The 22,988-nt window shown below is 36.3% G+C and overlaps 1 protein-coding gene across 1 annotated transcript in view; it reads right to left on the bottom strand.

Moving 5' to 3' along the window:
* Positions 1-360: 360 nt before the first annotated feature.
* SLC2A13 (solute carrier family 2 member 13) overlaps positions 361-22,988 on the bottom strand; it is a 515,613-nt gene continuing 492,985 nt past the window's right edge. Inside the window, exons 8-10 of the mRNA XM_027967447.2 lie at positions 16,251-16,372; positions 15,972-16,124; positions 361-5,545 (exon numbers count right to left, since the gene is read on the bottom strand). Coding sequence (XP_027823248.2) covers positions 5,319-5,545; positions 15,972-16,124; positions 16,251-16,372 — 502 coding nt within the window. The 3' untranslated portion in view covers positions 361-5,318. The remainder of the gene's footprint in view (positions 5,546-15,971; positions 16,125-16,250; positions 16,373-22,988) is intronic.

Here is a 22,988-nt window from a genome sequence, read left to right as displayed (position 1 = left end):
AAGAACTGTCAACTGGTCATCCAGTAGGTATTTTTTCACTTGTAAAGCAACAACCTCAAATAATTTTTGTCAATCTGACACAATGGTTCATGTCAACGTCTGGTTCTGACAACAGTAAGAAATTTCTTCAAAGATTTCTGAGTACTTCATTTCAGAGCTTTATATTTACTATTCAGAATAATTCCTTGCAATAATTTTTAGGTATTAAAATATTTTTAAAGTTAAAATATCATTAAAATGAATAGCATTGCATAAATATACAGATATAGGTAATCTTTTTAGATGCTTTTACTATGTAACCTAGATTCTAAAATCCAAAGAAGATAATTGGTTAAAACATAAACCTACAAGGAAGATAAATGAGTAGTGAATTGTCTTAACTTTTATTTGATTATTTTCATTTACAGTTCTGGCACTGACACTTTAAAAAAAAGATTTAATTTTATGTAAAGATTGAACTTCAATAAAATAACTTAAAAAACATTTACATATACATCATTAAATCTCCATAAAATATACAATACTTTGATACAACTATAGCTAGAATGACTTTGAAGGAAATGATACATATTCAAATTTTTAAGAGATATCTCATGTCACATGTAGGAATAAATATTTATATTGGATTTGTTAAGACATGAATTAAACACGATATGACATGCACTCTTGGAAATTAAAATATACATTTTGAAAACATATTTTAAAAGCACAAAACTGTGTTTCGATTTAATCTAGATGTATATCAGAGCTTTTAAATAGAAATTTGAACAGTTAGTACAAATAAAAGATACTATAACATCAAGTGAAATATAGTCCAAAAGCTGTTAGAAACCAGTTTGGACATGTAGAACATACATTTCTACTTTGGCGAGAGCTGAGTCTCATTTTTTAACCTTCAAATGAGATGGAATAATGATAAATTTGCTAAAATTTTGCAAAATATTTGTGGTTTCTAATTTTTAGTACTTGTAAGCTATGTTTTTTTTTCTCATTATATTGATATGATAAAATCAAATGCATGGGCTTAACTGTCTAAAATCAAAAGCTGAATATTGCTGCTAAATGAAAATAGATATTTAACATTCCACAGACCAAATCACTCAAGTGTAACAGACTCTGTTTTATACATATAAAGTGAAGACTTATGAGAATTGTATTGTTTTACACTCACAAGAAAATTATAAGATAAAATTCTTTCATGTATTTCTGAACATCATTAACACTTACAAAATCTCTCTCTGATGATTACTGGCACACAAAAATCTCCTTCTCTAAGAGATGATCTTTAAGAGAGTTGGGAGCAGTTAGCTGTTGGCATTTTAAAATGATTTCTGTTTCTAGAAAATAGCAGCAATATTGCTCACCCGGAAGGACTGAAGATACTGAAATTGATATGCTGCTATAAACTGGATCACTTCATCAAACTAGGTTAACATTATTGTACATAAGGCTAAGAAAACAGAAAGTGACAGAAAACAGGATGCTAAAATTAATCCAGAGAACAATTCTGAGTCTCTCAATAGGCAGAAGCTACACATAAGTTGTAAAATTTATCCAAAACTCAATACATTTTGGTATAATGTACATATTATGAATTCTCTGCTTCTGGCATAGTATATCGTTCTTTTATTTGTAGTTACTGAAAAGATCTGAATGTGGCAACTTAAAACTGATAAAACAACTATATAGATGTTGTTAGGTGCTTAGTGTAATTTGTGATTTCATAACTAGGAGAATAGTAAAATAAATTAATTATAACAAAACACCTTATTAATTTTATTGTTCTTAATTATTGATGAAAGAAAGTCAAAAGAATCCTCCCACCCTTCTTATTGTTTTATAGCATTTATAAAATATATTAGTGTCATTAAGTTAATGAGGCTAGTGAGATTTTCTTAGATGCCATGAAGAATATTTTATAGAATACCCTTCCCCCAAGATCTATGGAGTATTATAATGCATTTCAATTCTACTTCTGATATAAAGGCAAAAGGATAAATTGTCAACTTATATTTTTCCCTGTTAATTCTTCCTCTGGATAACTGATTTTGAAATTATAGTAAACAGTTTCTAAATTCTCTAATTTAACAATTTCCCACTTTAGAGTGAATAACTTAAGAAATAATATTTAGACTCTTACACACTAAAATGGTTCAGTGGTAAAATGAAAATATGAAAAGTACTTGATAACACTACTCTCAGCATTTTCCATCTGGGAACTAACTACTGCGTATTACTGGTGATAAAATTTCAAATGGAAATAATACCTTTTAAATCTAATTTTAGTTTAGATCTTTTATATATACATTAAAATCATGTTTTGGGTAATTATTGACTAAGGTGCAACAATCAAAATTATTAGGAATTTTATATTTAAGAAAAATATTAATACCTAATCTTTAAAATCTATCTGATTTTAACATTTGGCCCTATATGTTCAGATGCAAATGAAATGTTATACTCTCTTAAGTCTAGTGCATATCTTACCAGCCATCCAGCTAGGCCTCAATAGAGGTTATGATCATCTTCCCTATATTTTCCTAAATCACAATAAACTTCTACTAAATTTGTAGCATGTTTAGAAGGAAACATTTCAGCTAACAGTGTGATGCTTAATGTGTTTTAATATGATAGAACAAATCATACCATATATAAATTTTCCTATAAATATATATTTGATGATATTTCAAATGGAATGTTTTCAAGTTGACAGTGGTAGCCAAAGATGCTGATAACTTAGAAGGTGCATATTATTAAAAAACCTGCAAAATTCAAATACTTAGTTTTTAATATACTATAAATGTTCACTGAATCTAAAAATAATACCCTAATTTTATAAGGTTCCTTTTCAAGTAGTTGTCATTAAAAAATTATAAATAATTCCTATACCGTGCCTCTCTGTCTTGTACTTCAAAGATATGGAATATTATCTTTATCACTATATAAATAACTAGTAGTCCTTTATAGAAGGAATTGAGAATAGAAGACAAGAACTGTGGCTATTTTTCCCTATTATGTGCATTTATGGATATAATGCTGAAAACACTATTTACTTATGTCAGAGAGAACAGGCCATGTTCTGCTATAGGAAATAATGAGCTCAGTTGCTTCTTTAATAAAGTTACTGTGCATTCAGCTCAGCTGAGTATAAGCATATAGTTAAGGCCATGTATACAATAAACAGAATAATTGTGGGAATTATTTAGATAAATCAGGAAAACAAACTTCTAAACAGATCACTTTATGGGTTTAAATACTTTTTCTTCACATTATATTCTGATTTTATCATACAATAGTTCATTTCCCATTTCATTTTACCTGTGTGAAATATTATACAAACAAGAAATTTCTAATGGGGTAAGAAATATCAATAGAATAATAACTTTCTCTGTTAAAGCACATCTGCTTTTCTGGGGAAAAGCAAAATTAATATCCCTTTAGAAATCAATTGTCAGAGCACCTAAGTCAAGGAAAAAAGCTCTCAAAAATATATATTTGTTTAATTACATGAAACGATCAAAGGGAGAAAACTCTTTTTTGGTGGAAGGATTTTTAACTTTAGAGAATGAACCTCTTTGGCTACATTCTCAGTTGTCATAATTGTCATAATGTTCTTATGACATTCTTAAAGCCAGACTTTGAGAGAGACCAAACCATCTTGGAGGCTGGCAGAAATACACTGAATTTAGAGTCATTCTTTCACTCCAAAGAATACGTTATTAGATGTTTAGAGACACGTTAAAATGCATCAAATGTTTGCACTTTTAACTGACCTCAGAAGACGCATTCATATTTTCACTGGAACTAAGTAATTTTGTGAGTGATTTTGTACATACTATGTAGTTCTTAATATATGAGCAAAAATTGGAATTCACTGATGAATGAGCATAGAAACTAATGAATACTTTGAAAAAATACTGCAGAAATATAGTAACTCAATATTTCTTAAAGACACATATGAGAACCATTAATCTGTTCCAATGGAAAATCCCAGGTTTTAGACGAGAAGGAAAAAAATCCAAGTCAAGCATGAGAAAAAGGATACACCCACAGACAAATCTATGTATCTATTTTTAAGAGAATGTCAGAGAAAATGAGAAAGTGTGCAACATAAAAACCAGTTTATACTCTTAGATTCAAAAAGGAAAAAAAAAAGACAAGTACCATTATGTAATAAAATGTGACAATTCCCTTAGGAAAAGTTAATAAAAAGCTAATAAAAATAGAAGTCTCATTACTTAATTAAACAAACATAAATAACAGCAGGGTTATTTCTGTTGCTGATTTTCTTCCTTCCTTCCTTGTTTCAGAAATTATTTGATTAAAAGAGGGGAAAAATAGTCTGCTAGAAGCTATTTATGTAACACAAATGAAGGCACAAATAGTAGGAATCCAGAGTTGATGAGTGAAGTTGTGAATACAGGGGATTTTCGCTTGAACAAAAACTGACCCTGAAATACAGTTGAAGATCTAGTGCTATTTTGTGTTTACAGCTGCACACTTAAGTGACTAACTCAGGGTTAAAAATCTTTAAGGTCCATAAAAATCTTTTCTTTCTTTCTAGCAATAAAATATACTTATCAAAACTTGCTAGCTAATCTGTGCAAATGTATACTTCTTAACTGATGCAAAAAATATGTAGGAAAATAAACCTAAAAAGACCTGCTTTTTATAATGTTCAAAAGATTCTGTACAGAGTCAGCTGCTGAAGAATTTTCAAGATTTGAATTGGAGAGAGAAACGAAAATGTAGAATACAAAGGATATAGGACAGCTGTGCCCTTGTAGGAGACACTTTTGAATTTGTTGATGAAAGCTTAAATGGAATTTTTTTCTAATAGCTGATCACAGATAAGTGCCTCATCCTTAGGAAAAATTAGGGCCAACAGACTGTGCTTTGACAGAAAATACCTTTGGACCATATTTTAGCATCCTTTGTCATAAGTATATCATACATATATGATTTTGCTGGATTAGCACTGACTCAATTGCCACTAATAATTACATATAGTCTTAGGAAAAAAGGATATCACTGAAGTCACTGGGTACAATATTCATTTTAAACTATCTCAGGAAGGAATTACACACATTGGTTCAATAATTATTAGTTTAAAATCTCTGTAAATTTTTTACATCTCTGTATGTGAAAAAAATGTCATTGTGATGGTATCTTCCTTGGAATCAAATATTCTAGGATATGAAGTCATTCAAAACTAGACTGTGGAAAGAACCAGATTAAAAGCCGGGCAGTGAGGTCACCAATTGCTGTTCTTCTCTCCCAAGTTTGTTTAAATGACTAAATATATAAGCAGCTGATAATTATTCCACATCAGAAGCATCGTTGTCAGAAAGATGGTAGTTACTTCCCTTTACCCGAATATATTCAATATATCTCCCTTCATCAGAATCTGAAGCACCACATGTACATAGCCTGTTGTCAAAGAGTGATTCAATTTCCTCTAATTTTTTCCCTTTTGTCTCAGGAAGACAGCCGTAGATGAAAAGGAGACCCATCGAAGCAAATCCAGCATAAAGGAAGAAGGCTCCTGCAATGGAAAATACTATATATGTAAAGGCTTACATTGGAAAGGGGACTTGATTTTAACTTCTGTTTCTGGCTAATAATGCATGACTGTGGTCTGAAATGGAACCAAAAATTTGCTTACAGCTTGGTTTATTTGGTTTACTCTAATTGTTTTAATTATGTGAATATAATACAGTTTATCTTTCTAAATTCAAGTTATATAATACCAAACTCAAGAAGAATGATAGCCCAGGCTCAGAATAACTTCTGCTTTGAAATCTGTCCTCACTTCCCTAGTTAGAATTGTGCTTTGACAACACTTTGCTGAGGCAAAGTGGTGTATAACAACAAAGTAGCATTATAATTAAGTGAATATATTTGTGTTAGCCACTAGACTGGAGGCACTTTCAGGAAGAAACTTTCTTCTCATTTATCTTGAGTTTAGTGTTTCCAGAACCACATTCAGTGATGACACTGCTGATTTCTTGAATCAAAGCTCAAAGTTGAGGAGTCAACAGAGTTTTCTCTTACTCTCCCACCCAATGTCCACTCTTAGAAAATCCTGTTAGATCTACCTTCACATAAAATCCAAAGATGACCACTTTTTACCATTTCTAGACATCTCTGATTTAAAAGCCTTCCTCTTTACCTGCAGTACTGTAAGAGTCTCCTAACTAGTGTCCCATTCCTTCTCTGAGGCTCCTACAGTCCATTTTTGTATGTGTGTCCATAGCACTTGGGGCTTCTCAGTGGTAAAGAATCCTCCTGCCAATGGAGGAGAAGCAAGACGTGGGTTCAGACCCTGGGTCAGGTCTGGAGGAGGAAATGGCACATTGCTCCAGTATTCTTGCCAGGAAAACTCGATGGACAGAGGAACCTGGTGGGTTACATTCTAACTTAATGAAACTATGTATCATGCTGTATAGGGCCACCCAAGATGAATGGGTCATGGTGGAGAGTTCTGACAAAACGTGGTCCACTGGAAAAGGGAATCACAAACCACTTCAGTATTCTTGCCTTAAAGAACCCCATGAACAGTATGAAAAGACGAAAGGTATGACAATGAAAGATGAACTCAGTAGCTGTCCAGTATGCTACTGGAGAAAGTTGAGAAATGGCTCCAGAAGAAATAAAGAGGCTGAGTGAAAGGGGAAACAATACACAGTTGTAGATGTATCAGGTGGTGAAAGTAAATTCTGATGCTGTAAAGAGCAATGTTGCATAGGAACTTGGAATGTTAGGTCCGTGAATAAAGGCAAATTGGAAGTGGTCAAACAGGAGATGGCAAGAGTAAACACTGACATTATAGGAATCAGTGAACTAAAATGGACAGGAATGAGTGGATTTAATTCAGATGATTATTATATCTACTACTATGGGCAAGAATCCCTTAGAAGGAATGGAGTAGCCATCACGGTCAACAAGAGAGTCTGAAATGCAGTTCAGTTCAGTTCAGTCGCCCAGTCGTGTCCGACTCTTTGCAACCCCATGAATCCCAGCATACCAGGCCTCCCTGTCCATCACCATCTCCCGGAGTTCACTCAGACTCACGTCCATCGAGTCCGTGATGCCATCCAGCCATCTCATCCTCGGTTGTCCCCTTCTCCTCCTGCCCCCAATCCCTCCCAGCATCAGAGTCTTTTCCAATGAGTCAACTCTGCATGAGGTGGCCAAACTACTGGAGCTTCAGCTTTTAGCATCATTCCTTCAAAAGAAATCCCAGGGTTGATCTCCTTCAGAATGGACTGGTTGGATCTCCTTGTAGTCCAAGGGACTCTCAAGAGTCTTCTCCAACACCACAGTTCAAAAGCATCAATTCTTCGGCACTCAGCCTTCTTCACAGTCCAACTCTCACATCCATACATGACCACAGGAAAAACCATAGCCTTGACTAGATGGACCTTAGTCGGCAAAGTAATGTCTCTGCTTCTGAATATACTATCTAGGTTGGTCATAACTTTTCTTCCAAGGAGTAAGCGTCTTTTAATTTCATGGCTGCAGTCACCATCTGCAGTGATTTTGGAGCCCCCAAAATAAAAGTCTGACACTGTTTCTACTGTTTCCCCATCTATTTCCCATGAAGTGATGGGACCGGATGCCATGATCTTTGTTTTCTGAATGTTGAGCTTTAAGCCAACTTTTTCGCTCTCCTCTTTCACTTTCATCAAGAGGCTTTTAGCTCCTCTTCACTTTCTGCCATAAGGGTGGTGTCATCTGCAGTACTTGGATGCAATCTCAAAAACAATAGAATGATCTCAGTTCCTTTCCAAGACAAACCATTCAATATCACATTAATCCAAGTCTATGCCCCAAGCACAAATGCTGAAGGAGCTGAAGTTGAATGGTTCTGTGTAGATCTACAAGACCTTCTAGAACTAACACCTTCTTGATTAAGGTGAAAGAGGAGAGTGAAAAAGCTAGCTTCAAACTTAACATTCAAGAAACTAAGATCATGGCATCCGGTCCCATCACTTCATGGCAAATAGATGGGGAAACAATGGAAACAGTGACAGACTTTACTTTCATGGGCTCCAAAATCACTGCAGGTGGTGACAATCCATGAAATTAAAAGATGCTTGCTTCTTGGAAGAGAAACTATGACCAACCTAGACAGCATATTAAAAAGCAGAGACACTAATCTGTTGACAAAGGTTCATCTAGTCAAAGCTATGGTTTTTTCCAGTAGTCATGTATGGATGTGAGAGTTGGACCATATAGAAGGCTGAGTGCCAAAGAATTGATGCTTTTGAACTGTGGTGTTGGATAAGACTCTTGAGATCAAATTAGTCAATCCTAAAGGCAATCAACCCTGAATATTTATTGGAAGGACTAATGCTGAAGCTGTAACTCCAATGGTTTGACCACCTGATGCAAAGAGATGACTCATTGGAAAAGACCCTGATGTTGGGAAAGATAAAAGGCAGGAGGAGAAGGGGATGACAGAAGATGAGATGATTGGATGGCATCACCTACACAATGGACATGAGTTTGAGCATGTTCTGGGAGGTGGTGAAGGGCAGGGAAGCCTGGCATGCTGCAGTCCGTGAGGTCACAAAGAGTCAGACACGACTGAGCAACTTAGCAACAAAAACAACATGTGAATTCTAGACAGTCATTTAACCTCCTCCTTGGACCTCAGTTTCCTCATTAAGTAAAATAAGATGATTTATCAGTTCCTATTTAAATTTATGGTTTAAATTGTAATTCTGTAAGTTTTACAGCCCAGTAGGACCAGGTATAGGAGAGGTGGTAATGGTATGCTTGAGGAGGAGACCAGCAAAAGTGGTCTCCTCAAGCCCAGAGTCTATGGCTTGTCTCTGGGTTCCTAGCACAGTGCTGATTCATTGAAGAGTTTAGAGAATGAATATTCTCTTGTTGACGGCCAGATGGAATACATTGGGTAGGAGATTTGAAATAAAGGCCTAAACCAGACACCATGACTATATATTTGAAAGTCAAGCTTGAAGCCGAAAAGTACAGCAGTTAAAGAACTGAAAAATATTTCTTAGTTTGTTGTCACTACAGAATGTGGAAAGACATTATTAAAACTATTTTCTTTAAGACAGGCCTAGAAGTAACCATTTCAGTACTATCTATAGAAACACTTCTTGGGAAGACTCAAGTAAAACTATAGAGGAAAATGCTGCTGAACTGGCTACCCCAAAGAATCTGCTCTGTTGAATGAACAGCCATGAGAAAATAAAAGGGAAGCAGAGGTAAACTATGAGATATTAAAACATATATATAAAATGATTGATTTATATATAAATCAAGACATAATTTATTGGCTTAAATCATCAGAAGCTATATAATTCTTAAGGAGCTGGACCCATATAAATAAAATTTTTTCTTTAATAAAAATAAAATTCCATTTACAAATAAAAGGCTCCTTTACTTCATTTCAGTTTGGTCTATATTATACTACAAGTTATATATTTTTACATCATACTTGATTAAAAAAAAAAATAATAGGTCACCTGGCATGCATATCAGAGTGCTACAGTGAGAGGAAGGCTCTGTAGACACTGTGGGTCTGAAAGCCAAAAAGTTACACAGGCTGAATCCTTGTATAGTTTCTTGAATTGTCTTGATTTTAGTTTCCTGATCTGACAGGGAAAATAAATCCTTCCTTGCTATAAACTGCAAAGACTAGAAAGAATTTTGGATGTTAGTTGCCCAAAAAAGTGATAGACATTATCAAGTTACACTAAATGACTAGGGAAGAATAGTGACTAGCATGGCTAATAAATCAAGAATGTTTTCATCTAAGGGGTGCTATGACAAGCTGGCTCTTAGAGGATGTGGAATTTTGAGGAAAAAAAATGACAGGTGAAGTCTTGTATTCTGAATACAGATAAGCAAAATTGTGGAGGTAAGAAAACAATAGGTGCAGATGATAAAACATTTTAGACTAAACTGGGATGCTAACCTCTAAAATATCTAATGGAGTAAATATAGTCTGCCTTTATAAAGTATAATATTTAGAAAATATTCATCATCTTTCACAAATTAAGTACAGTGGCATGATTGGAAGTAACAAATCAAATCTTTTCATAGTAAACTCTTACAGTTAAAAGCAATTAGATGGATTACTAACATTCTTAAAAGCCATACAATTTCTTGTGTGTGTGTGAACAAGATTCCCAAAGCTAAAGAACATAAAGAAAATTCTATTAAAAAGCAAGATACAGCTATAAAAATCTGAATAATCTAAAGACAGCAAATGCTACAACTATGTATATAGGCTTCACTGGTGCGACCTGTGGTTAAGCCAACAGAAGTGCAGGCAGGCCTGGGAGGCTGTTACCTGCTTTGTGTAATGGGCAAGTCAATTATGTAACTCATTTTCTTAATAATGTCCCTTTAGGATGAAAATGAAAAAGATGTCTGTAGCAAATCTGTTAGGATTGTTAACAGTGCAATTTTATTCTAAAGGAAATAAATCTTATTAGAGTCCTTATATTAAGCTTCAGATTAAAATAGATATTTAATTGAATTATACAAAATGAAGAATTAAAGATTCAAAACAGACACTTTAATAATGCTCAACAAGGGATCTATTTAGTCACATGTGCTATAAATAAAGTGATATACTGGTGACATTTTAATGATAATTTTTAGTAATAATACTGAATGGGGCCCAGGCCCTTCTAGGCAGTATAGTTTAGTAAGGAATCAAGACTTGAGGTCTTATGAAACAATAAAAAGTAAGACATGAATATTTCCAGAGAAATACATCATTATGGTGCCTATTTGTTGTCAGGAGTATAAACATATAGCTTACATCAATCAGTAACCTCTAGGTTAAAATATAGAGCAATAAACAGAAAAACTCTAACCTGAGCTGAGATATTGTTCCCCTAGTGAAAACCTAATGGAGAGTGTGCTGACAAGAAAGAAGTCTGGCTTAATGAGAAACAAAAAGCTTCTTCTACTGAGATATTTTTGAAAGAAGCCTGGCTATGCCCTATTTAAATTTTACTTCTGTGGCCTCATGTTTTCCTAACAGAACTGATTCAAGAAGAGGAGCTTTGCTATCAAAAGTCTTACCATGTAGACTTTTATTATTTTGTCTACGACTTTCTATTAAAAATGCTTTCTCAAGAAATAAGTCCATATTTAAATATTTCAGTATTCTCCAGGATCAGAAAATATGGGTAAATATTTATTGTGTTTATATATATGCTGTTAGGAAGATAAGCTTACAAATTTATGTAAAACATTCTAATTGCCAAATGGGATAAAGCTGAACATACTAAATATATATCCAGTTTAAAATGCCCAGTGCCTTTCCTTTCCAAGAAAATAAATATTTCTAAATGTTTTAAATTGTGTTTGGGAGAGAGAGGAGTTTCATAAAGATTAGAAAAACAAAAGCATCAGAGAAATAGTTTTAAATAAAACTAAAGAGCAAATCATAATGTTCATAAGAGAGGAGGAAGAGTCATATGATGTTTCCACATATTCATCATTCATTTAAAAGTTCAACTATGTATTTATTCATTTGACAAACACTTCTGAGTGCTTAATAGGATTCCCTGGAAGGCATGGGGAATATATTGGTGAATAAAGTATAATCCTGGCCTAAAGTCAAGGTCCAGCAGTGAGAGGGTAGATAGAGGAACAGACAAATAAGTTTGTTCTTACAAAAAGAAATTATAAGTAGCCAGAATATGGGATGAGGTGAGGTGCAGTGAGGAATGGGGGAGAGGATCTGAGAGTGGTCTAAGCACTTGTTGTCCAGTTGCTAACTCCTGTCCGACTAGGGACCTCAGGGACTGTAACACATCAGGCTCCTCGGTTCTCCAACATCCCCCACAGTTTGCGTGAATTCATGTCCACTGAGTCAGTGATGCTATCTAATAATCTCATGCTCTGCTGCGCCTTTCCTCATTTGCCTTCAATCTTTCCCCACATCAGCATCTTCTTCAATGAGTTGGCTCTTTGCATCAGGTGGCCAACGTACTGGAGCTTCAGCTTTAGCATCAGTCCTTCCAATGAATATTCAGGGTTGATTTCCTTTAGCATTGACTGGTTTGATCTCTTGAAATCCAAGGGACTCTCAAGACTCTTCTCCACCATCACAATTCGAAAGCATCAATTTTTCATCACTCAGTCTTCCTTATGGTCCAACTCTCATATCCATACATGATTACTGGAAAAATCATGGCTTTGACTATATGGACCTTTGTTGGCAAAGTGAGGTCTCTTTAATAAGCTGTCTAGGTTCATCATAGCTTTCCTTCCAGGGTCAAGCATCTGAATTTCATGACTGCAGTCACCATCCCCAGTGATTTTGGAGCCCAAGAAAATAAAATCCGTCACTGCTTCCACTTTTCCCCCTTCTATTTGCCATGAAGTGATGGGACTGGATGCTATAATCTTAGATTTTTGAATGTTGAGTTTCAAGTCAGTCTTTTCACTCTCCTCTTTCACCTTCATCAAGAGGCTCTTTAGTTCCTCTTTGCTTTCTGCCATAAGGGTAGTATCATCTGCGTATCTGAGGTTGTTAATATTTTTCCCAGCAATCTTGACCCCAACTTGTGCTTCATCCAGCCCAATGTTCATTCATGTGCATTTTGCATGGTGTACTCTGAATAGAAGTTAAATAAGCAGGGTGACAGTATTCAGCCTTGTAATACTCTTTTCAAAAGATTTGAACCAGTTTGTTGTTCTATGTCCAATTCTAATTGTTACTTCTTGACCTCTTCTCAGAGACAGGCAAGGTGGTCTGGTATTCCCATCTCTAGGAATTTTCTGCAGTTTGTTGTCATCCACATAGTCAAAGACTTTAGCGTAGTCAATGAAGCAGAAGTAGATGTTTTTCTGGAACTTCTTTGCTTTTTCCATGATCCAACAAATGCTGGCAATTTGATCTCTGGTTCCTCTGCCTCTTTGAAACCCAGCTTGTACATCTGGAAGTTCTCAATGATTTGCTGACGCTTAGCTCAATGGATTTTGAGCATTACCTTGTTAGCATGTAAAAGGAGCACAATTGTATGGTAATTTGAACATTCTTTTGCACTACCCTTCTTTGGGACTGGAGTGAAAACTGACATTTTCTGGTCCTGTGGCTACTGTTAAGTTTTCCAAATTTGCTGACATACTGAGTGCAGCACTTTAACAGCATCATCTTTATGATTTTAAATTGCTCAGCTGGAATTCCATCACCTCCACTAGCTTTGTTCCTAGTAATGTTCCCTAAGCCCTCTTGCCTCACACTCCAGTTTGTCTCACTCTAGGTGAGTGACCAGTCATAGAGTTTATCCTGGTCATTAAGACTTTTTTGTATAGTTCTTTGTACTTCTGCCACCTCTTCTTAATATCTTCTGCTTCTTTTAAGTCCTTAATGTTCCTGTCCTTTATCGTGCCCATTCTTTCATGAAATGTTCCCTTGATATCTCCAATTTTCTTGATGAGAATCTCTAGTCTTTCCCATTCTATTGTTTTGCTCTATCTCCTTGCAATGTTCATTTAAGGCCTTCTTATCTCTCCTTGCTATTCTCTGGAACTCTGCATTCAGTTGAATATATCTTTCCTTTTCTCCTTTGCCTTTCACTTCTCTTTACTTATCTATTTGTAAAGCCTCCTTAGACAGCCACTTTGCCTTCTTGCATTCCTTTACCTTTCAGATGGTTTTGGTCAACACCTCCTATACAAGGTTACGGACCTCTGTCCATAGTTCTTCTACCAGATCTAATCCGCTAAAAATATTCATCACTTCCAGTGTATAAATCATAAGGGATTTGATTTAGGTCAAACCAGAATGGCCTATTGGTTTTCCCTACTTTCTTCATGAGTATGAATTTGGCAACAAGGAGTTCATGATCTGAGCCACAGTCAGCTCCCAGCCTTGTTTTTGCTGACTGTATAGAGCTTCTCCATCTTTGGCTGCAAAGACCATAATCAATTTGATTTAGTTACTGACCATCTGGTGATGTCCATTTGTAGAGTTGTCTCTTGTTCTGTTGGAAAAGGGTGTTCACTATATGTAATCAGTGTGTTCTCTTAACAAATTAGCCTTTGTCCTACTTCACTTTGTACTCCAAGGCAAAATTTGCCTGTTATTCCAGGTATCTCTTGATTTCCTACTTTTAAATTACAATCCCCTAAGATGAAAAGGACATATTTTTTTTGGTGTTAGTTCTAGAAGGTCTTGTAGGTCTTAATAGAACCCATCAACATCAGCTTCTTCGGCCTCAGTGGTTGGGGCAAGCATGTGTGCGTGCTATGTTGCTTCAGTCATATCTAACCCTTTACAACCGCATGGACTATAGCCTGCCAGGCTCCACTGTCCATGGGATTTTCCAGGCAAGAATACTGGAGTGGGTGGCCACTTCCTCCTCCAGGGGATCTTTGTGACCCAGGGATCAAACCCAAGTCTCTTATGTCTCTTGCATTGGCAGGCAGGTTCTTTACCACTAGCATCAACGTCAGCTTCTTTGGCATCAGTGGTTGGGACACAGACTTGGATTGGATTACTCAGAGGTTCAGTGGTTTGCCTTGGAAAGAAACCAAGATCATTCAGTTGTTTTTTAAGCCTGAACCCAAGTACTGCATTTCAGACTCTTTTGTTGACTATGAGGGCTACTCCATTTCTTCTACAGGATTCTTGCCCACAGTAACAGATATAATACTCATCTGAGTTAAATTCACCCATTCTCTTCCCTTTTAGTTCCCTGATTCCTAAGATTTTGATGTTCAATCTTGCCATCTCCTTCTGGACCATGTCCAGTTCACCTTGATTCATGGATCTAACATTCCAAGTTCCTATGCAATATTGTTCTTTACAGTGTCAAACTTTACTTTCACTCTAGACACATTTGCAACTGCGTGTTTCCACTTTGGCCCATCCTCTTCATTCTTTCTGGAGCTATTTGTAATTGTCCTCTGCTCTTCCCCAGTAGAATACTGGACACCTTCTGACCTGGTGGGCTCATCTTCTGATGTCATATCTTCTTGCCTTTTCTTACTGTACATGGGGTACTCCAGGGAAGGTTACTGGAGTGGTTTGCCATCTCCTCCTCTAGTAGACCACATTTTCTAAGAACTCTTCACCATGAACCATCCAACTTGGGTGGCCCTGTACATTATGGCTCATACCTTCATTGAGTCATGCAAGCCCCTTCCCCAGGATATGTGATCCATGAAGGGGGGACGGGTGAACGGGGGGTGGGAGGTGGGGTTCTAAGCAATAGACATTCAGTATATAATCATAGAGGCTCAGGAGATTAGCATGAAAACCCCTATTTCATCATTTAGAATCAAATCACAACCTATAAACTCATACAGACAATAAGGAAATTCTCTTGCTAAAAAGACGCCTTTTCATTTTAGTAAAGATAAAGCTGAAGTAGCTTCCCAAAGTGTTGTCCTAACTCAGTCACTTCTCAAGATTGTTTTCTTCAAGTTATGGCCTCTCTACATTTTACATGAACACCTCTGCTACATTTATAGTTTCAGCAGTGGTAAGTGCTGGTCTCAGTGGATCCTGACATACTTCGGTCTGAACAGCAGATATGATGGAGTGGAAGGCACAGCACACAACATTTGGGGGAGCTACTTTGACCCTACTTTGATTCTACTCTTGGATACAATCCATCCGTGTTAAGAGACATTTTCAAGCATTACCCCTAGACTCCAGGATCTTTCTATAATTCTCTGTTGTTTATGCTTTTTTTTCCCATTAAACTAAAGGGCTTGTTGTGAAGACTTCCAACTGAGGGATAGCTGGGAGATGTCTGGGTTTGAAGTGTAAGTGGGTGGCTGAAAGCTAAGGACAGTTCCTCTTATCTTTTCCCAGAAACATTTCTAAGGTTCTGGGGAATAAGACAGCCTTACAGAGATATTTATAATAGCAAAAATATAGCCATTTAGTTTTTCAATCATGAATGATAGCAAATCTAAAAACAAGAGTATAAAATAAAAATGAAACTATATTCTCTTACCATAGTATGTAAGATACTCTGCTGTGTGTAAAAATGTCAGTGACACCAGAACATTGAAAATCCAATTTATTCCAGATGAACATGCATTTCCTGTGCTTCTTGCCCAAAGGGGATATATTTCAGAATTTACAGTCCAAGGCATTGGTCCCATTCCTGAGAAGTACAAAATGAAGAATTTCAGTAAAGTAGCATGTAAGGTATTTAAAAGAGTAGCTTGTCTCCTCTAAATAGAGACAATTTAGTTAAAATAACAATAACAACAACAGAGTCTTTGTTTACCAGGTGCGAAGAAAATAAGATATAAAATGAGGCCCAGAAGTGCAGTCCAGGAGTATGGAGTAGGGCAGAAATTGTAAGCCCAAAATACTTCTTCTGTTTTGAATTTGGTTTCATTTTCACACCTGAAAAGTGAGGCAAGATAAATATTAACTTAGGGTTTTAGGTTATAGTTGCAGAAATTCAATGTATTATCTAGAATGCATTCCGTAGTTCTCTAATTTCATTAAGGAAAAGAAACCAAGATGTCTCTAAAAAAAAATTTAAAAAGGAGGATTATATATGTAAGCTCACATGAAACCTTTTAGAGCTGAATATAGTTCAAGAACAATACATTGTACATACAACTCAGTAACAAAAAAATAATCTGAATGAAAAATGAGCAGAGGATCAGAAGAGACATTTTTCAAAAGAAGACAGATGGTCAGTCAGTTTGTTAGTTGAGCCGCTCAGGTGTGTCCAACTTTTTGCAACCCAATGGCCTGCAGCATGCCAGGCTTCCCTGTCCATCACCAACTCCCAGAGCTTGTTCAAACTCATGTCCAAGTTGGTGATGCCATCTATCCATCTCATCCTGTCTTCCCCATCTCCTCCTGCCTTCAGTCTTTCCCAGTATCAGGGTCTTTTTAATGAGTCAGTTCTTTGCATCAGGTGGCCAAAGTATTGGAGTTTCAGCTTCAGTATCAGTCCTTCCAGTGAATATTTAGGACTGGTTACTTTTAGGATGGACTGGTTGGATCTCCAACATCACAGTTCAAAAGCATCAATTCTTTGGTCCTCAGCTTTCTTTATGGTCCAACTCACACATCCATATATGACTACTAGAAAAATCATAGTTTTGAATAGATGGACCTTTGTCAGCAAATAATGTCTCTGCTTTTTAATATATTGTCTAGGTTGGTCATAACTTTTCTTTCAAGGAGCACGTGCCTTTTAATTTCATGGCTGCAGTCACAATCTGCAGTGATTGCGGAACCCAAGAAAATAAATCCTGTCACTGTTTCATTGTTTCTCCATCTATTATTTGACATGAAGTGATGGGACTGGATACCATGATCTTTTTTTTTTTGAATATTTGAGTTTTAAGCCAGCTTTTTCACTCTCCTCTTTTACCTTCATCAAGAGGCTCTTTAGTTCCTCTTCACTTTCAGCCATAAGGGTGGTATCATCTGCATATCTGAGATTATTGACATTTCTCCCTGCAATATTGATTCCAGCTTGTGCTTCATCCAGTCCAGCATTTCACATGATGTACTCTGCATAGAAGTTAAATAAGCAAGGTGACACTATACAGCCTTGACATACTCCTTTCCCAATTTGGAACCAGCCCATTGTTCCATGTCTGGTTCAACTGTTGCTTCTTGACCTGCATACAGATTTCTCAGGAGGCAAGTAAGGTGGTCTAGTATTCCCATCTCTTTACCAATTTTCCACAGTTTGTTGTGATTCACACAAAGACTTTAGTGAAGTCGATGTTTTTTTTCTGGAATTCTCTTGCTTTTCCTATGATTCAACAGATGTTGGCAATCTGATCTCTGGTTCTTCTGCCTTTCCTAAATTCATCTTGAACATCTGCAGGTTCACAGTTCACGTGTTGCTGAAGCCTGGCTTGGAGAATTTTGAGCATTACTTTACTAGCGTGTGAGTTGAACACAATTGTGCAGTAGTTTGAACATTCTTTGGCATTGCCTTTCTTTGGGATTAGAATAAAACTGACCTTTTCCAGTCCTGTGGCCACTGCTGAGTTTTTCAAATTTGCTGGCATACTGAATGTAGCACTTTCACAGCATCATCTTTCAGGATTTGAAATAGCTCAGCTGGAATTCCATCACATCTACTAGCTTTGTTCATAGTGATCCCTCCTAAGGCCCACTTGACTTCACATTCCAGGATGTCCATGTGATCACACCACCATGTTTATCTGGGTCAATAAAATCATTTTTGTATAGTTCTTCTGTGCATTCTTGTCACCTCTTCTTAATATCTTCTGCTTCTATTATATCTACTGTTTCTGTCCTTTATGTGCCCCTCTTGCATGAAATGTTCCCTTGGTATCTCTAATTTTCTTGAAGAGATCTCTAGTCTTTCCCATTCTACTGTTTTCCTCTATTTCTTTGATTGATCACTGAGGAAGGCTTTCTTATCTCTCCTTGCTATTCTTTTGGAACTCTGTATTTAGATGGGTAAATCTTTCCTTTTTCCTTTTCCTGTTACTTCTCTTCTTTTCTCAGCTATTTGTAAGGCCTCCTCAGACAACCATTTTGCCTTTTTGCATTTCTTCTTCTTGGGGATAATTTTGATTATCACCTCCTATACAGTGATATGAACCTCCATCCATAGTTCTTCAGGCATTCTATCAGATATAATTCCTTGAATCTATTTGTCACTCCCACTGTATAATCCTAAGGGATTTGATTTAGGTCATATCTGAATATTCCAGTGGTTTTCCCTACTTTCTTCCATTTAAGTCTAACTTTTGCAATAAGGTGTTCATGATCTGAGCGACAATCAGCTCCTGGTCTTGTTTTTGCTGACTGTATAGAACTTCTCCATCTTTGGCTGCAAATAATATAATCAATCTGATTTCAGTACAGATGGTACACATGGGCAACAAGTACATGAAAAGATGCACAGCATCACTATTTATCTGAGATATGTGAATCAAAACCACAATGAGATACTGCCTCATATTTGGCAGAATAGCTATCATCAATAAGACAAGAAATAAAAAGTGTTGGCAAGAGAGAACCCTTGTGCATTGTTGGTGTGTATATAAATTGGTGCAGCAGTATGGTAACAGTATCAAGATTCTTCAAAAACTTAAAAATGAAACTACCATACAATTCAGCAATTCTGCTTCTGGGTATTTTTCCAGAATAAACAAAAACACCAACTTGAAAAAAATATCTGCTCCATCCTGTTCACCTCAGCATTATTTTCAACATCCAAGATTGTGGAAACAACCTAAGCGTTTGTCAATAGATGAATGGATAAAGAAAAATGTGGTGTGTGTGTGTGTGTGCACAGACACGCACATAGACACACACACACATACATATAGTATATACATATATATAGTCAGTTCAGTTGCTCAGTTGTGTCCAACTCTTTGCATTCCCATGGGCTGCAGTATGCCAGGCTTTGCTGTCCATCACCAACTCCAAGAGCTTGTTCAAACTCATGTCCATCAAGCTGGTGATGCTATCCATCCATCTCTTACTCTGTTTTCCCCTTAATCTCCTGCTTTCAATCTTTCCCAGCATCAGGGTCTTTTTAATGAATCAGTTCTCATCAGGTGGTCAAACTATTGGAGTTTCAGCCTCAGCATCAGTCCTTCCAATGAATATTCAGTGTTGATTTCCTTTAGGATTGACTAGTTTGATCTCCTTGCTGTCCAGGGGACTCTCAAGAGTCTTCTCCAACACACAGTTCGGAAGCATCAATTCTTTGGTCCTCAGCTTTCTCTATGGTCCAACTCACACATCCATACATGACTACTGGAAAAATCATAGCTTTGACTAGATGGACCTTTGTCAGCAAAGTAATGTCTCTGCTTTTTAATTGGTCTAGGTTGGTCATAGCTTTTCTTCCAAGAAAGGAGCATCTTTTAATTTCATGGCTGGTCTAGGTTGGTCATAGCTTTTCTTCCAAGAAAGGAGCATCTTTTAATTTCATGGCTGCAGTCACCATCTGCAGTGATTTTGGAGCCCAAGAAAATAAAGTCTGTTATTGTTTCCATTGTTTTCCAATCTATCTGCCATGAAGTGATATTCAGTCTTTCCATTCCATTCAAGACAACATGGATGGGCCTTGAGAACATTACACTCAGTGAAATAAACCAGAAGAAGACAAATACCATATGATCTCATTTGTATATGTAATCTTAAAAAAAATAAGGAGCTCATGGATACAGAAAACAGATTGGTGGTTGTCAGGAGTGGGGAATAGTGTGGTGTGAAATGGGCCAAAAGACACAAATTTCTAGTTATAAAATAAAAAGTCATGAGGATGTAGTGTGTGGCATGGTTGTAGTTGTTGTTCAGTCATTAAGTCATGTCTGACTCTGTAACTCCACGGATGGCAGCATGCCAGGCTTCCCCATCCTTCAGTATCTCCCTGAGTTTCCTCAAACTCATGTCTATTCAGTCAGCCATGCCATCCAACCATCTCATCCTCTGTTGCCCCCTTCTCCTCTTGCCCTCAATCTTTCCCAGCATCAAGGTCTTTTTCCAACTATTTGGTTCTTTGTATCAGGTGGCCAAAGTATGGCATGGTAGTCATAGTTAATAACACTATATTGCATAGAGTAGATCTTAAAAGTTCTTAAGAAAAAAATTATGAATATGGGTAGAGATGGATGTTATCTAGACTTATTGTGGTGATCATTTCCCAGTATACTTTAATGTAGAATCATTATATTGTATTCTTGAAACTAATATAATGTTATATATGTAAATTATACCTTAAAAAAGACCATTGTGTTTCATATCCATTTCAAATATCAGACATAATTTCTAGTTAGTCTTCTAAGGCTGCAGTAACATTTTAAAAACCACTGAAAGTCAGTATGTTGTAAAGCTTTAGATTTTGAAGTAAAGGCAAAAATTCAAATTCCAGAACCAGAATATTTCATTTGTAAAATGGGGGAAAATGCCTTACAGGTAATTTTAAGGATTAGAAGGATCGCCTATAACGGGGTGATAAGGTAGTATGGGCAGGGAACAATGCTTATATCTTATTTAAAATAACCCTTTACCTTCCTGCTACAAGTACTTGCTTCTTGAGCAGTCACTCTCTGCTGACTTTGCATCTGAAGACCTGATCAACATGAAAAAACATTCTTCTACTGTTATTTCTTATGCTATTGTTCTATCTCTATCAACCTCTATTTTTGAACCTTGACATCTAAGCTCTGTCCTTATTGTTGTGTTTATGACCTCCATCATAACACCCCAACTGTCTTGATGCCTGGTCAGTTATCTTCTCCACCCCTCTCATCCTCTGCTATATTCATTTACATTTATTTCTGGCCCATCTGATATCTTTGCTTCATAATTCCTTACTTAACCTTTGAAACTGCGGAAAGGCCATTGTAATTAGTTTAACTATTTTACTTCAGGGTCTCAAATGTACCTCACTCCTTTAGATGATAAGCATGTTATTTATTTCTAGTACCCAAATCACATCTTTAGATTCTCAATTCCTCTCAATATTCAGTCACATCATTGTTCAACTCAGACCATGCCAATATTGTCTTTACTGATGTCTAGAATCCAGCTTCCATTCCTCCTTGCTTGCATGTCATTCTCATAGTTTCAGTTCCCAACTCTGTGCAGGACCATTAACTTCCTTTAATAACCACTTTTCAGAAGCTGGGTAAAATTATGAAACCATGCTGCTGACATCTATTAAAAGCTCATGCTATTTCTCCTCAGTTGGGTTCCTAATAATGATTATTATTATTCTTTACTGTCTTCTCTGTTGAATTTTCTGCTTATTTTAGAGTAAACATTGAATAAAGTTTTAGTCAACTGCTGCCTCGATTAATTAAAATATTTCTTACTATCCTCTAGTCCTGAAATCTTTCCCAACTTTCCCAGGTATGAAGAACTTGCCTCTATTTTCATAAAAATTGAAGACTTTCAACTTGAATTCCCTCAGTTTTTCTCTGTTGGACCTTTCCTTTTATTTCAGATTCTTCTCCTGCTTTGAATGGTTACATGTCTCTTGCCTGTTCCAAGGACAGCCCTTCCTAGTAGTGGTTCTACATTTGCTTCTGTTTCCTCTATGGTATGTTCCATCAGTAGTCAATTCTCTTTATGCCATCTTTAGTTTCCTCCTACTTGAGCCTATCCTTCTATTTACAACACACAACAAGTACTTACTCCTATTAAAATCTTTCATCCCTTTCATATTACTACTACTGGTTCATCTGAAATTACAAAGTAGTCTACAGTAGTGAGGTCCTCATCTGCAGACACTCCCCTGATTCTTACTCATGCCCTCTTTTCCCTGAATTGTTTACCCCAAACTGATGGCCTCCTAATCCTCAACTATAATTATCTTGCCTTAATTCTGAGGCATTTTGATTACCCTGTGGTAGTTGATATTGCTGAAAACCCTCCTGCCTTCTCTTTCCCCTTTACTTTTATATCAATATATCCATCTCAACTCTGATGTATTTGTCTTCATTGCCTTTTAGAATGCCTCTTCCTCCCCTTAGCCTCTAAATACAGATGTTCTCGCAGGTTCTGGTTTGGGGCTTATACCCGCTCCCTTAATCATTTCATCTAATTTTAGGGATTTTGATATCCACATAAATGCTCGCTTACAGGAAACATAGCCTTGACCTTTTCTTCAAGCTCCATTAATTGAATTGACATATGTGCTGAACATCCATATCTAGATTTCCTGCCAAGACTACAGTGGAATGCATTAGCTTCTACAGGAGGTAGAGTGAAGCTATTCTGAGTTCATATCATAACTCTACCACTTATAAGCTATGCTATTCATTCAAAAACTTATATAGTGACACTTTTTTATGTGTCAGATATTAGAGATATAAACAAAATAACAACCCTTTGTATTTGTGGAAACTAGAGTTTAGTGAGTACAGGCACAGTCATGTTTTCTGATCTGTAAAACAGGAGAAAAGACTATTATCATAGGCTGTTGGCAACATTAAATGTGATGATGCAAACTGAGTGCCAACCACACTACCTGGCATGTAGTAAATATATA

The sequence above is a fragment of the Ovis aries genome, chromosome 3 (genome assembly GCF_016772045.2).
Source record: "Ovis aries strain OAR_USU_Benz2616 breed Rambouillet chromosome 3, ARS-UI_Ramb_v3.0, whole genome shotgun sequence".
Taxonomy (NCBI): domain Eukaryota; kingdom Metazoa; phylum Chordata; class Mammalia; order Artiodactyla; family Bovidae; genus Ovis; species Ovis aries.
This window is presented reverse-complemented; position numbering and strand designations above follow the sequence as displayed.